The sequence below is a fragment of the Varroa jacobsoni genome, unplaced genomic scaffold (assembly GCF_002532875.2).
Source record: "Varroa jacobsoni isolate VJ856 unplaced genomic scaffold, vjacob_1.0 scaffold_575, whole genome shotgun sequence".
Taxonomy (NCBI): Eukaryota; Metazoa; Arthropoda; class Arachnida; order Mesostigmata; family Varroidae; genus Varroa; species Varroa jacobsoni.
The window spans coordinates 1,065-17,965 of NW_019213477.1; the positions used below are offsets into that span (position 1 = coordinate 1,065).

At 39.5% G+C, this 16,901-nt stretch overlaps 1 protein-coding gene across 1 annotated transcript in view; it reads right to left on the reverse strand.

Annotated features, from left to right (window-relative positions):
• Positions 1-1,568: 1,568 nt before the first annotated feature.
• LOC111261632 (uncharacterized) overlaps positions 1,569-16,901 on the reverse strand; it is a gene marked incomplete at its 3' end in the record, with an annotated part of 68,648 nt that continues 53,315 nt past the window's right edge. The window contains 3 exon segments of the mRNA XM_022835244.2: positions 1,569-1,720; positions 2,066-2,149; positions 7,689-8,035. Coding sequence (XP_022690979.2) covers positions 1,569-1,720; positions 2,066-2,149; positions 7,689-7,890 — 438 coding nt within the window.

The following is a 16,901-nucleotide window of genomic DNA, read 5'->3' on the forward strand; positions in this document are numbered from 1 at the left end:
AAAGCTATTGTGTCCTACCGTGCGGTTAGTTATAACGGGGAAAAGGTATAGGAGAAAACGGACACGGGGAACAGACCCTGTAATGCTACAAGAAGCTAGGGTAGAGAAATTGGATTGTGCTAGCAAATAATAATCACACTGTTCTTTCTCCTTCAGTTGTTCCTCTGGTGACGACGTTCAAACGCCACTGGAAGGGGGGGGGGGGTCGTTTTGGTGGCTCTGGCAAGCGCCCATGCACATAGATATTTGATAAAATAGTGTTGTTGTTGTTGTTGTCGTCGTACAATCTGAACGCGTAAACGTCGCTCTCTGTCATCAAATTTAAAACAGGAGCATTTTCGAAACGACAAATGCAAATGATCCTATTAAGCACTATTATTCATTTGGTGGGCCACTATGTTACGCATAACGACTTAACGCCGACAGGTAAGTGAACCCCACAACGAAAATACAGAGATGTGTTCTCCCTGGTGGTTGAGGATTAAACAGGATCTGAGTTACCGAAGTTTTCTGCCCCACGCTACAGGAACTATTGTTGCCCATCCACGTGGTCGAATAATCACTGGGAATCGGCTATTTTTCCAGGATTCTCCTTTTAATAAAGTAGCAGTGCTTTTCATTTCTACTTATACAGTAAATCCGATCTTTTTGCTGTTTTTTTTTTTTATGAGCGCCTCACGAAGGACTGTTATTCGCAACAACGAAGTACTTATCTAACTCTCCCGGGCCGGAAAGGCAGAACACGTAAATACATTTCAACATGTTATGCTATTTGAATCTCCGACAGCTGAATATATTAAATAAGGCCGAACATGATTTAGCCCTTTACCAGGCGCTAATGGTTAATCAAATGTGCTCGATGATATCAAAAGGCCATTATTAGTCGAAGATAAGTTACAACTTACATTAGCACACTATGACGATAAAGGGAAAGCATTCGTACTAATTTTTAAAAATACATTGAACAAAAGTTGTTCAAGAATTTAACAACAACATCAAGTTACTCTTATATTAAAAACCAAATGTCTATTTAACAAATGATGATGATCATCATCATGCTAAACGTAATATTATTAGTTTGTTTTTAAATAACATCTTTTAGTTTCTAGATGTGTCATGGCTGTTCCATAGAATAGATATAGAAATAGAAACTACTATCTCTACATCCCGATTTATTGTATAATTTAATTTTCTTATCACAGCATTGTTTCTATTTCAGTTGATTAGCTGCTAACGTTATAAGTTTACTTGAAAGTATATTAGAAAGTATACAAACAATGAATGGATTGCAGGAGGATCAAGGCTTTCGAGTAACTCGAAGAACTTAGCCCACGTCCGCCGTAAGTTATGTGGAGCAACTTCAATATGCCATTTATAATCTTATAATTTATTGACGCCGTTCATTTACTTAATAATTCTAACATCATTCTAAATACTAAACACTTGTTCAAAATCGATTGATTCATATTTAGCGAGATTTAAAATTAGGATCTGGAACGATGTTACGCCGTATGCATTGAAATCAGACTATAATATTCTACAAGACTGAAAGCTAATTTTCAACGTACCTCTCTATCGAGCTCTTTTTTAAGATACACTTCTGATTCCGTTTTCGATTTTCGCTCAAATCGAAGTAGTTCGTTTCCATCAGGACCTAGGGCCCCAAAGGTCAACGTGTCACCATCAACGTCTTCCCCTCGTAAACGATATAACACCTTCCCTGAAACGTGATAGATAACACCGTAACTTTGATGGTCAGATGAATTTTAAGTTACTAAATCCTTACTCCTCAAATTTCAGTAAAGTTAAACTAAGTACCGTGTTTAAAATTTATTTGCTCATAGAAGTAACATCATTCTACATTTAGTTTTTTTTTTATGGTTATTAAAACGAATCACGTGTGCTATAACGTCTTCTTAGGGAGATCTTGGCCAAATCTGATTGCGAATATTACCATTGTATTGGGCAATACCAACAGCATAATAAACTGTAAATTAAAACGCACAACATCTCTTCTAGTAAAGGCAAATAATCTTGTAGTTAAATAGTTAAGGAAGATACTCACCTAAACTTTCGGACCCCTCTTTGACTGTGACCACCAGCTCACTGACACCTCCAACGGAAAATTTAGGCAGATTGTTTTTGAAGCCTGAAAGTAAAATAAATATTTTGCAACTGATTCCGTCATCGGTCACGATGGAACAACCTTCATAGAAATGCAATACACAATAGTTACGGCGAAGCCCGTCATTTACTGTTCACTGTTGTCTAGATGCCGGTTATAACCATACTATGAGTTACCACCTCACACTGCTGTGTATATACAAACTCACTATGAAAAAAGCAAACATTTGGTCTTTGAATAAAATATAAAATATGGAACCACCTAAATACGCTAGATGTTCGCATGGCTTGCACAGCCTTCCTGGTAGACAGACAACTAGAGTCTAAGTAATTAATCATCCTTATGCAGAATGAAGTGCGTTGGATTCGCTTGTAATGTTGCCCGTGCCATCTAGAAACTGTATTTAAAAAACGTGTCAGAAGAGGTAGGGGTACATAGGCTTCTAGTCGTAAATAGAATATTATTGCTGATATGACTCCACATCGGAAACGATTACTGTGTTTGTTCCATATATATATATATATATATATATATATACATGCATGCAGCTGGCGGGGTCTAAACTGGCCATCCCTAGCTCATACAGCCAGAGTTTGCATATCTTACTTGCTTCCTCCCAAAGCAAATGTGCTCGCAGACCATTTTTAAAGTGGCTACACCGTTTTTTGTAATTTTTTTTTAGGCTAGCTTATATAACAAATTATGCTGACGACCGCTTTAGAATATGCTAACTTGATGCCAAAAAAATGAAAACTTTCTTATTGACTTCAATGCTACTAAACTTCGATATTACCGCACGTCCAGCAGCGGTAACTCTAATACTAACGAAACTCGTTTTTACTCGCTCATTGAACTTTAGTTGAAACTATTACAACTGAGAGACAGCCACCGGCTGAAAATTCATGTCGTCGTCTGCACTTGAAAGAACAAACAACAAGCCAAGTAGGACAATTACAGGACAACTAGGCCCGTGAGCACTACATTTTGCTAGATTACCAATATCTGATAGCTCGCAACTAGCCTCAACAAGGCGATATCACTATATCTCCAAATATAATATAAAAAACGCATATAACGTTAAGTGGTGGTCTGCACGGTCAAGCTCCTGGTCGAAAGAAACCAGGGTCCTGCCCAAGTCCAGTCAACAATGACGCAAATACTGCAAATTTCGTGTGATTAAATTAAACTATTATTGCCATTACATAACATTTAACATTATTCATTTCTGTAAAAATTTGTAAGCCATTAAAAATTGCTTGATATTTTTTATTTTTTTTAGAAGAATTTTAGCTCTTGTTTAGCGTGCTGCCACTGTGTAATTTTTTGGGGGCGTTAAAAATCACTTAATGGGTGTTGTTTGCGAATAGATGAAAGTTGAAAAGTAAAAAGCTAAAGGTTCCGTTTAACACAATATACACGGCAGGGTAAGCACTTAGAATGGCCTATTGTAGTCTTCTACCTTCTAATACTTTTACCATATCGATAGCTATTACAGCGTTGGAGAAATTACTTTAAAAAATAAAAAAAAATTAATATAAATTACCAAATATGGTGCAAGTCGTGTATGGGTTGCTATAAATACTATGGCATGCAGCACTTATGTGACTAGAGATGGTAATCGTCCTGTAAACCGTTTTATCACCGTTAGAGATGGTGCTTGGGTTTGTGCCCTTCTGCAATTTCCAAAAAATACACAATCGACTCGCGCTATGAGCTTTGTCATCATTACGAAACCAAACCCACTCAAATTGATCACTAACGCGTATGTTTATCAGACCTAAAAGAACCCACCTTAAGGAAAAGCTCTCTACTTTCTTCCGCGACGGTCTAATCAAAAATATCAGTGGGTATCAGCTTCACTCGCATGCGAACACAATCCCAAAGAGACACGTACACCCGCGCATCTAGTGACACATTCAGAGGCTATCCTTTCTTTAAGGAAGAGGAATCACGGCTTTGATAGACGTTCGTGGTTTGTCCTACCAGCGCCTATTTCCGACAATCGGAGCCTTCTTGCGATTATTGTCCCCACTACCACTCCTGATAGTCGGCGCTCGTTACTTAAGCACGCTGTCTAATCGAAGGCGAGGACCCTTAACGGTTTTTGACAGAGTTTGCCGGTTAAAGTTTGTACGTTTTCCTATTCGAATAATTGGAGTCGTTTTTATTCTCTGAAAACAAAGGTGCTTTCGAATGACTTAGCAGATTTAAACAGCGACAGCAACAATGATCCAGCTACATGACATCTCTCTGTTCGTTGACCATCTTATACCTAACTACTAAATTTACGGAGTTTTCATTGATTGTGACAACAAATACAGCTCATAGGAACAGTAGAATATTATATATTATACGCGCACAAAGTATAATTCACTCACGCAACTGTGAATTTTGTATTGTGAAACTATGTTGGAATAGTTGATTCTATGTATATAATAAGCGTTGTCCTAATTTTGTTTCGAGCCATAGAACACAACTGTTTTGCAGTACCCGAGATAACAATGAACTTAGATATACATATATATTTAATAGCACTTTTTTAGTTACTGCAAAGGATGCATTTATCTTTACGATCTTCAAAAAAAAAATATGTATAACTTTCAATAATAACATACTTACGCTTTGGAAGATATTAGTCATCCTTCAATCTACACAATTTGAGCGGATACTGCTTGCGATCCGCGGTGCATTTTCTCAACAATATATCACAGTAACACTGGTATTAGATCATTATCATTATGACGAGTCTTCAACTTGTGTACGCGTACACAACGATAAGAGGTAGCTGCACGAAGAAAGCTGCATGAACGACGTCGCGTTTGACGCTGCCTGTCTTCTACGATGAAACTACAATGGATGTTCTTGCCGTTCTAGCTATGACACTAGGCATTGTTTAATAGTTGTTATTTTGCCTATTATGCAACGGTCGAATAAGTGGTGAAAACTGATGGCGCCCCATGTGAACCCCCACCAATAGTGTAACAACAGCTGGTGCTCGTTACTCTCCCTCGAGACGAGGGAATGAAAAAGGTAAGAAATAGTTATACTAACCCCTAGGACAATGTCTGGTCCCCCTAATGACGGGGCACCGTTAGTAGGTTGTTAGTAGACCGCTTTGGCACTGAATTTCGGCAACGTAATTGCCAAAAGCCAGGAAGGGAACAACTACTAACGGCAGCAAAATCATCATTACTTTGGTTATCTCCTTGTTTAATTGTACGAATAACTGCGGATGCAGTTGATTTACTGCTTCTGTTGCTGATAATAAGGTCGATGATGATAACGTCGACTAAATAATAAAAAGAAACTTGACACGGAAGATGACTGCGACGATAAGGGAAAATGGTCAAAGGGTGAACGTGAGAGGTCAGAATGGTCGTTGCCCTAGCACGTTGAGCATTCGTATTCAAAGTAACGCATGCCACAGTGCAGCGTAAAGCTCGGCTGGTCGACTATGATACGGACCTTCATTTTTGCTTAGTTTTATTGTTTTATTGTACTGGCACACGGGACAGATATAAAGCTTCGAACTGTAAAGTCCCCTACATACAGCATATTTATGTAGTAGATAAATAAGGACTATGGGACACGAATTGGCACGCTAATGAGGAACAGCTGGCGTATCCAGAAAACACTAACTACTACTTCGTTAGCGTTTTATTTTTCTAGAAACGTCCGTGAATAAGCGCACCTATGTGCGAGCACGTGTCCGTGGACGCATCGCGAACGTCGCCAAAAGCACATTCTGCAGTACTCTAGAATAATAGAAGGCGTTAATTGGTTTGAGGCCTTACAATAGAAACCGTTATAATTTGCGCAGCTTTAAAATGATTGTAGGAATCTATTCAATCGAAAACGAAACACAGAATCAGGAAACACAATCCCATGTAAGCACGTAAGCACGGCTAAGTTTATATTTCGAAGAACAAAAAGGAAAAATAGTAAATTCGTAAGAAATAATCTCGGTTGAATATGCTCCTATCAAGATCTTTTAAGTAAGCCCCCTTGTAGATCTTTCTCTTTTCGTGTTGTTCGAGCTCCCAGGGGGCATCTAAGTATACATTAGATCACATCATTTGTTATTCTGTTCTAGGGATAGAACAAGAATATGTGTTGGCAAGTTTCCGAAATTATTTCCGAAAGGGTTGGTTAGTCTCCTTTCTTTACGGTTGCGTATCTTTCTGAATCACCTGCACTATAGTAATCGGTGAGCAACGTTAAGCAGGATAAACTGGGTAAACGGGATTGTTCACTGAGTGCATGACTACGAATGAGTACAAACAAATGAATTCGACAACGATCAAAGTTAGTGAAAGTTCCGTAACATCGAAGACTTTGAAGTATACTATCGCAGGATTCGTACGATCTGCTTAAAAGTAGCTTAATATTTTGAGCCTTATAAACCTAAGCCGAAAAGTGCTTTCTTTTGGAGCCAAAGTTCTGTAAATTCAGGCTCCCCAGAAACTTTAGGACAAAAATACACTTGTAGAAACTCTATGATATGGCTTTGATTTGAAGATGACTATGAAAGTATTATATATACAATGAGGTGGTGAGGAACCTGACCAAAGGGGTTTGCTAAGCAGTGTTGCCAGACAAGGCCACTGTAGTTACAAATACGGGTACAAACAACCACGGAAGAGAATGAATTACCTGCCATTAGGTACTAGATGAATAAATGAAATAGGCATATGGGTTTTTGTTATGAAAAGCGTCAGCCGCCAAAAACCGTCTTTCCAGATGCAAAATCACTTAGACCGTATTTTCACCTTGCTTGAAACCGTCGAAACCAAAATGTTAACGACGGTTTTTGATTATCCAATAGATCCCAATAGGAAAACCACCCTATAATATTTGGTTGAAAGATGGAACTAAATACATACAAGTTATGTCATATCTTAGGTGCAACGAGCAACATATGAGTATAAGCTCATTTTTTGAAAGATATACTTCGTTTTGTAAGTGGGGGATAGCGTAGTTGACCTTTGTCCTAGGAAGATTTTAAAGGCTTCGGTTGACGAGCACGTTGTGGTCTAGGTTCGAACACGCGCGTAGACGCACCTCATTTCGTGCTAGAAGCCAGCCACCTTACGGAATGTTTTATGGCGATTAATGGAAAACATAGAGAGTTGACAAAGACCAAGAAAAAAATAAATATCAAGGTACGCAGGACTCTTACAAGGCCACAATCATTAGAGAGTGTTCTCAAAAATAAATTTAAAAGGATTTTTTGGGCTTACTCGGAGCAAGATGCCAAAATCTTTGCAAGACCTTATCGGTGTCTCACAGCGGAGCCTGTGATCTTCTACACATTACTATTAATATTGATTTTTCAAAATTGAAAAATCGGTTGTATTTTTGCGCCGATTTGCGGCGATCTCTTCCTACCAAAGAGTTAAAAAGAAAGATGTGCTAAATAATCTCTACACGTAAAAGACCATCTAAGGATGAACTTGGAAAATTAAATCAAGATCCTTCTTCGCAATTCAGTGTCTATAATGCGTAAATTATTTAAAACAACAAACGTAATAGATATTGGGTAAACAGCAAATGATCTATATACCTGATACAGTCGTCGTCAGGATCGTCGTGAAGAGAGTTAACAAGAAAAGCCATGATGATGGGTGAAAAGGCGCAGATGAACGGCGTCGACAGATAGACACAATTGCATCTCGATACTGTGTTCTACTTTTGATTCCATTGCCAAAAATGCTATAACGTTTCCAACTCCGTCGGGAACTGCCTAACGAGCTGTCGTCACACATCCTGGAGGATGCTGCCTTTCGCTGCTTGAGGAAGGAAACGCCTCATGGGTCTCTTCTGGTCACTCCAGTAGCTACTTCGATCCTTTTATCTCGACATTGTAGACGGAGCATTTAAGAACATTGCTTATTCACAGCACTTCAACATCTGAAAATTGAAATGTATTACTTTGCTAATAGTCGAACATTTTTTAGGTTGCGTATATTCCAGCTAAAGCCGTATTCAGCGGGATAAGCTTACAAGTAGACTGCTATTGAGAATCATACTTGTCTTTGAAGTTTTTTTTTTACTGAAACATGCTGCTGAGCTTTAGAACCTATCAAGTTAAGTTAAGTTAGCGAAATTTGATCGTTTAATGCCGCGCTTGATTAGAATCTCACAGGTACTAGAATCAATACAAAAATTGATTACGGAAACAGTAGAAAGTGATCCAGTGTTCAGCTTCGGTCTCTAAACTATTGAAAAAGTTGGGGGGGCTATTACATATGGCGTATAGTAATAATCATGTTGTGCGCCAACAACAAAATGTCGTGCATGTAATTCTTGTCCGAAGTAAAACATAAATTCTTGTCTAAAGAACGGTTTGTAAGTTTAATTTGTGCGGAACAGATACAAGTGGTTGTTTCGTGGTACAAGACAGGGCAAATTCTGAAATCAAATCTTGATTACGCTTATCTATATTGCATACAACTGTGAGAGAGTTCCATTTGCATTCTGGAAAGGGAACGAGGTATTGGTCATCAAGGTCGTGCCCTTTGAATTTCAATAACAATTACATGAGTTACTATTTTGTAGCCATCTATTAACACAGATTCGACAGCCGCTGGCCGGCTTAAAGGTGTCCAACACTGAAATTCGATGGCTTCAATGGAATCCTTAGCGCATTCCCTTGCGCTCCCACGTTCTTTAGTAATCTACTAATGCCGCTATACTGTACCTATGCTCACAGCCTCGCGTTTTTTAGGCATGTCGATTTGATTGTTTTCGCAACATTTTCAGGCCTTCCTGTGTCTACAGAGGCCACTTCCCTCTTCTGTAGTTATTCGATTGCTCAAAACTCACAATATACATTTGCAAGGCAGTATACAACGGAGGATGATGAACTATTGTGCATAGTAAAACAAAAGCGCAGAGGGATTACTCAGAAGTCTTATTAGCGTCATTATGAGGCAGAGTAAAGCAAAGGAAAATAACGGAGCAGAAGTTCCAACAGCTGTAAGATCTTAAAATACATACTGATTTTTTAATATCTCTTGGTTGAGCCTGCTGCGAAATCACATAAGCAAAACGTTGCATCTAAAAACACAAACGGGAAAACTATGGTAGACACTAGCCACTCGATTAGGCAATAGCAAAGCATATATTTTAAATCATTGCTTTCTTTACTTAGTAGGAAATATATCACATTCGGATCAAAAGCTCGATCGATTGATTGATTGATAACGTAAGCATTTTTTCATAAGAAAGCTATTGCAACACTGTTTTGTTGGGAAACAGCAGATGTACGGTAATGGATAAAGCGGGATAAATGACTCCTGCCTGTCCTGCGCGATGAAGTACCAGGACCAAGTTCACAAATCAAAACCGATTCGTTTGCTTAATTATGTACTAGTATATGATTATTTATAGATCCCTTCTAGCGTGTTTGACACGCCAGCTTTTCTCACAGGTCACCCGCACTCATCTGACAACGGCTTTCTTTCGCGTACAGATAAAATATCTAGGAAAATGTATTTCTGCTTATATAAAAACAATGATACCCCTACTACGTTCTCATGTTGTGACCTGACGATTTCCGAGGGTCATTCATTCAGATGCGACAACTTCGTGAGGTCTTAATATACCGTGCTATAGCTCAATCGGGTCGGCGGCCTGGTTTGTCCACAACAGAGTTGTTGGCGAAAAACCTCTACGACGCTCGACAAAAATAACTATTAGTCATAAAATCGTTTTTATGCGGTTTACTGGACATTATCTATTATGGATAAGATGTTGATTTGCTCGAAGAACTGCGAAGTGGTTTGTTTCAATACGAAGTCAGTCCACGTACACATCTGCGCAATCTCACTTGAAGCTGAAACGAAATTACTATTTTCATAAATGGAGTAACGCCAATTATCCATTAGAACTTAAAAAAAAAAAAAAAAAAAAAACGTTTTCTCCGTTCACACAACTTCGACGGGGAACTACCTGATCATATAAAAATTGAATTCTACTGGTACTAATTTTTTTCAGACAGAAATGACATCCACTGATGACGCTATTATGTGCAATGATAGCGCCAGCCTTGAACAAAGGCCCTCACGACTGGCTTAAAACCGGCCACAATATCTCTCTGCGTCATCGTTTCTAGACGGCAAATCAAAGCGTCGGTCAAAAATTTAACTTCATTTCAAACTCAATTGTTCCTTGACAGCTACACAGTGGCTGTATCGACGCCGTAGGTTTCACCAAGTTCTACAACAATGCAAGCGTCAATATGATTCTAATTTTTTTTTTATCAAGCAGCGATTTCACTAAACAAAATAAATACACTTATTGAAGTCACACGAAGGACGTATTTCTTGACATCTATCAGGCTTAATCCAGTGAGAGCACACTATTCGATCGATCTCTGTCAATATACAGTTCCGCCAAATCCAGACTGGCAGAGTATAACTATCATGGCATATATTTAAATTGTAGACACTTTATATAAACTTGAATTTGCAAATCGAATATTCAGATATCGAGTGAGGAATGACTACGAAGTATGAAGTGCAATTAGTCGTTGAAGTAAGAAGTTTACTTATTGCCATAAGCTATCGAATGTTTGAGTGATGATTATTCTTTTTCTTAATGCCTATTGTGATTCTTTTGTAAAACAGGATTAAAGATGCAGCCACAGTCAGTATCTAGACTAGAATGTGAACGTTATTGATGATCTTAGTAGAGTGTATTAAGCCAAACAAGCTGAATTGTTCATGATGGCACATCAAACGGGAAAAAACACTGAGCACCGCCTCGTTTTCTCTACGGCTGCCCATCGCAAACCAGCGGCCAACATTGAACCATACGAAGGTGGTGTGCGATTCTGAAGTTCTCCACGCCGTAATTGACTATTCATTTTTGAGCCATATATTGTCGTCGTTTATTTTGGATCGTATTGTGGTCTTGAAAGATGTACGAGGCGCGTGTGGTTTAACTGCAGGAAGAGGAGGTGCTAGCCTGGTTTCACTAAGCCGCGAGTAAACTGTCCCGGGACAGTGACGCGTTTACCACATATCTTTACTATACATAAATGCACAGGCTTTCTTCTTCGCATTTGTCTTGCTGACCTTCTGGAACCTGGTGTGGCTCAAGATCCATATGTGACCAGGATGAAAAAGGACACCATTACGCTTTTTTTCGGCAGCTCGTTCTAGGATGTTCCATTTTCCAGAATCTGATTATTTTAACGACGCTGATAAAAACAGAGATACAGTCACACAACCGTTACTGACTAAATCTTTCTCTGTTTGTCTGCGCGCATCGTTGACGATCAGTCACGCTTTCCGTGACTACGAGTTACAGTGTGGAGTCTCACGCAACGGGCGAGATAGAGCATCAGCAGTGGCACCTGAAGCTGTTAGTTGTTAAAGCACCGTTTCTTCATTCTTCGAAACAACATTCAAACTTCACAGCGGTATCAACGCCATAGATGGAACTGTGCTCCGTTCGTCCGCATGTGACTTGAAAGCATCGTCATGGTGGCCGTTGTTTTGTTGGATGGCATGCCATTGCAGTCACGCTGCGGCTGCTTCTGCCTGTGACCGTCGCAGTATTGTTGTTCCGTGTGCTTATCGCTGTATACGTCAAAATGAAGTGTAGGGAAGCGAACAGTTCAATGCAATGTGTGTGAACTTGAGTTTTTCTTTTTGTGTATTATTTAGATTAGTTAGATAATACGGACGCACCCGCCATAATCCTAGTCACTTAAATAGGTGATTAGGATGATGATATGGTGCAGAAATCAATCGAAGTTAGCTTGATTGTATAAACTTACCCACATGACTCCTTGCATCCTTTAACACTCGAACATTTTTTTCTGAATTCACCAAGAAATAATTAATCATTATAATAATTTCAATAATAATAATTATTATTATCTAAATACAAATCGAGAAAAAACAAAATCAGGCACTGTAGGTTACATTATGGACAGAGAAACGTGGTAATTATGAAAGCATCTGTATCTATCGAGACGAGCAATGTGTATGAGGTAAATGGATATCAACCCTTTTCTCATAGGACGCCCATCCTGCGTAGCGCTAGCGTAGAAAACAGACAATTATATAGAGCTCCTGCTCCACATTCTTAGTGTCATTGTTGATTTAATCACTGTAGTTAAGTGTGTTTATTTGTTGCTGTAGTTAGTTTCGTCCCAGAAATTTTACCCGGCCGCCGATAAATACACGTATTTTTCGGTTAAAACTAAGAGAAACCACTCTTATTTGTTTGTGGCTTAAAAGCTAAACGAGGTGACAGCGCTGAGCCTCTGCTGTTGACATTGCGCACTCAGTCTTATCCAGTCATCACTAAAAACTCGGCTCTATCCATTTTAATTTTGTTCTGATTGAAATAAATCTATTATTATAAATTTTATTTTGTTGATGCAAGTTGGTTTGTTTTATTGAGTGCATCGAATTTTGTTTTATATATATATGTATAGGGGTGATGATATACGAGAGTGTTATATTTTTACGTACTGCATCCTAAGCTTACCAAATCCGATTCGAACAACGGTGACCTCGGTTTGTTACGATTTACCTAAACTGAAAAGTAATTCGTCGGTCGACCACTAAGCAGCCGACTGTGTTCTTTCTAGCAGCATCGTAATAATGGCCTAATAGGTATCGGAAGCTCTACTAGGCAAGGGGCCAGATAAGTAAGTACAATGGCCGACTTTTAAGGTGATCGAATGCAATTGTCCTATATGAGTTACCCCTGCTGCTGCTGCTGCTGCTGCTAATCATATTGATACCCACCCGCAGTAAACTTTGTGTTCTATATATTCTTACTACGATGCGCCTGCTAACGCGCGCGTTGACAGTGTCGCTTAATTATAGCTACCACAATGAAGTAACTAGATCCTATGTCACGAACCTACTCACGGAAACGGTGAAGGAGGCGTCCACTGATTGATGTCTCGTTCGATGACCTGAATTTGTAGAGATGCGTCTATGCGACGCTATAGTTGATAGACATGTGTAGCGAGTGATCGAGCTTAGTTATTAGTATTTCCTGTATAAATTCCTCTATAGATCTCTATATCCTTTTGGCCGAACCCGATAGCATTTGACATCATCATGAATCCGTTCGATAGGACTCTCAAAGTTTTCCTATAGACCTGTTTGCCTTGTTTCGAATACCGCGAAGCGGCAACATATCTCCTAGAAGTTAGAAATCGCAGTGCATGAAGGGTATGGATGGTACTTGCTTCATTTTGAATATAGGATACAATTTGGATGGAACCGCATTAACCCTATTTTCACAAGTGAACGATGTCCCGATAGTAGAAGATTTCCGTTCGATCCCCTAAAATAGCGTACCTTAATTCAGTAGATTACCAGTCAGACCTTGCTAATCCTACCAGTTACGTCATTTGGCTATAGCCCTGACCACGTAATTAGCTAATGGCGCTTCGACATAAATGGGCAATCGCTGACGAAGACATTTTTGGCTAGATTGCCAGAATCAGTTTAGAAAAGCAACGAAAGCGGAGAAGATTTCTAGTTTGATGCGAAATAACCGTACCTCATCGTTTTTGCGACACTTTGTAAAGAATGGACAGTTGCGTGTTTCTGATGGAACTGTAAAATTGACCGTGCCTAAAAAAACATTTGCACTATTTTAGGATTTCGTACTTGCAATAGCTTACGGGTTAGCGTATTTACCTGCTAATCTTAGGGACACTTTTTGGTGTAACTTCGAACCCGCCCATAGATACTCTTCGTTTCATGATGAAAGCCAACGGCGTGATAGAATGCTTAGCGGACGTAAAACTCGAGATACAGATATTTACTTTCTTACCGTATTAAATGATTTTACTTTATGTGTTACAGGTTCGATGTGTCACAGCGCGATACAATGGTCGTGAACCTCTTATTCAGGTCGACTTTTTAAAATAAAGAAGTTTTCCATTGTTCAGTAATATCATAATAGCTAATCAACAATCGCTTAGTGGCATACCCGGTATCCAAATACAGCAAACAACATCAAAATTAAGACGAAACTGTAAGATTTCATTGTTTCTAATTATGCTGACATGAATTGCTGAGTCTACCGTTTCTAGGTCGTGATCTAGCTATGATTAAGCTTTCCCGTTCACCGCATTTTTTTTTTAACCTATTGACGTTTCGTTTGTAAATCATTCGAAGTAAAGAAGGTTGGCACAAAAACACTACAAAAAAAGATAACACATCAGAGACAATAATATCTACATTTTTGAGATTTTTATATTATAAGATTCAGCGGGGGTGTCAGCGATATCGCGTAAATGGTTCACGATTACTTAGGTTGGTTGCCATCTACATAGCGTTATTGCTATTTCTGTATAACTTAATCGTGTGTAAACGGCAGCGAACAGAAAATTATGAGCGAAATGACAACAATACAAACGACCATAAAATCAAAACAGAAGTATGAAAAAATATCAAACACTATACAAAAGCAACCCTTTTCCTTTGCACAGGATTGAAGCCTTTTAGCGTCGGTATTCCCGCTAGAACATCGGTGCATTTTATTTGCTGTTCTGAATTGCAGTGTATTGTACTGTCTACAAAACCAGTTAGCGGCCTAAATATTTTTGGAGGCTTGTTGAAAGTCCAGTTTACCATTGGAGCACCCTGACAATCAAGATTAAAAAGCGATTTTCGAAGAAAAATGTGTATACAACTGACAACTCAACATGAAAAATATTTCAATTACAGAAATTTATTTTACGGCGCCGGCAACGTCGTACACAGACGTGGACGATCTTAGCATAGAATGCGCATTCCACACTAGAACACAGATATGATAGATACACTCCGTTAATCACATTGTTCTTCTTTACTCGTGACTAATTGTCTTCAAAGCATTCAAATGATTGGACCCAAGATTTGGGAACGTAACGACCCAGCTGACCACTGCTTACTTCGTTGAGTACGCTGAGAGATCTGACACAGAAAAACACCACCGTCCATGTTTTCATTATCATGAACAAGAGCTAAGAAATCAGATAGTCCACTGAGAATTTTATTGAGAGGGGTCTCTGCAACGTTACGCCATCTATTTATTGTGCTTAATCTTCGGTAGAAATAATATAGTCGGCATTTTAAAACTAAGTGTAAATGTGCCTGTTGGGGGCTGCTGCGCTGGTATGACATTGAGACAAAAACCTAAATAGGCGATCATTAGGCTGTTCTCTAAATTAGTTTCAATACTTTTTGGCACAATAGGGACCAAATATATTTGATTCAACGCAAAAAAGGGATACGTACTTCGTATGACATTAACGTTATATACCCTTTATTCAGATGTCTGTAATAATTTGGTCAAGAGACCTTCTATGATTTTCGTTCATCCACGTAAATACCCGAGAGCGACCGGACGTGATACAACTTTAAAACGACGGCTAATCGATCTAGATAACAATTTTGTCGTCGGCCTCTCGCTCTTACTGTACTACGGTATCCAGTTTATGCCTCATCGGTCATTTTTTCAACTTGTCCCAATTACTTCGTGTCATGCTCTTCGTTTCACTCCACAGTGATTGCTGTTATTATATTGTTTCGAATCTATTCCCCACCGCTTGGTTTTTAAGGAGTCTCAGCCGACCAAATTTGACTGACCCAACTACACCGAGAAGAGCCTCTCGTTTCGGTCGTTGCTCCTGCTATCCGTTTCATACTGGCAAACGGCAGCTGTCGACGCCGCCTCCGCCATGGTCGTTACTCTATTTCAATAGTGACACAGGACACCCAGCTACGTTCGGCTTCAACTTCGTTTTCCCTTCCTCTTTTCTTTCTCTTTACAAGCACAATAACTGCCAATGACTTTTCCTCTTTTCATGTCTGCTTTTTCCCTCCTTTTCTTTCTGCTTCTGTTCTTACGACCTGCTCGTACAGTGCAGCTCTCCCGTTCTCTTACTTCGATTTCTTTATCTTCTAACCCAATATTTCATTCATCGTATCTTATACTATGCGGATGAGGATGATGACGGCTTCTGCTACCGTGGCGGCCTCTGCTGCAGCCAGCGGCAGAATCACTCTCAATAGATTACGCCTGCTGCCATTGTACGTGGCCAGTGCTTTGACTTTGACGACAACTACGGCCACGCTGCGCAAACAGCTTTCTATTATATTACCATTATCATTATTATTATGACGCAAACAACGACGACAACAATGATAATGGTTCTTATTGTCGCTTTGATAGTTGATGGGACAGTCCCATTCAAACCCATCGAACAGCCCCTTCCCTTTATTTTCCCTTTTTTCAGCAGCGCCGCCATCGGCCTCGCCGTCGTCATCATCGTCTCCGTCCTAATCTAGAAAGTGTCGTCAATCGCCTTACTTTCGCGTGCCTTAGTCTACGTAGACGTCTTGACCGAGTCAGGGCGTATGACGATGACCCGTCGCCAAAGGCGGGGGGGGGGGGGATAGAAAAAGATCAGGCTGAAACTTGAAATTGGTTCGAAATGCCCTCTTTTTCTCATTCGTTGCAACAACGCGGCGTCACAAAACAACAGATATCTCGCTCATAGCATGCCGTCATGTCATAACCAATGGTGGCTGGATCCGTTTTTAACAACTGGCCTTAGAGCTGGTAAGCAGCATCCAGAACGCTTTGTGTTCCTCAAACAGGTAAGTGCAACTGCCAACAAAAAAAGGACTGTTTATCTTTCTTCTTCGAATGTTTTGCCCACAGAGCAGTCCGACAAAATAAAAGAAAACGTTGATAGTTTTTATATTGACGCACAAGCAGAAGTATATTAGCTATACTTCACTTG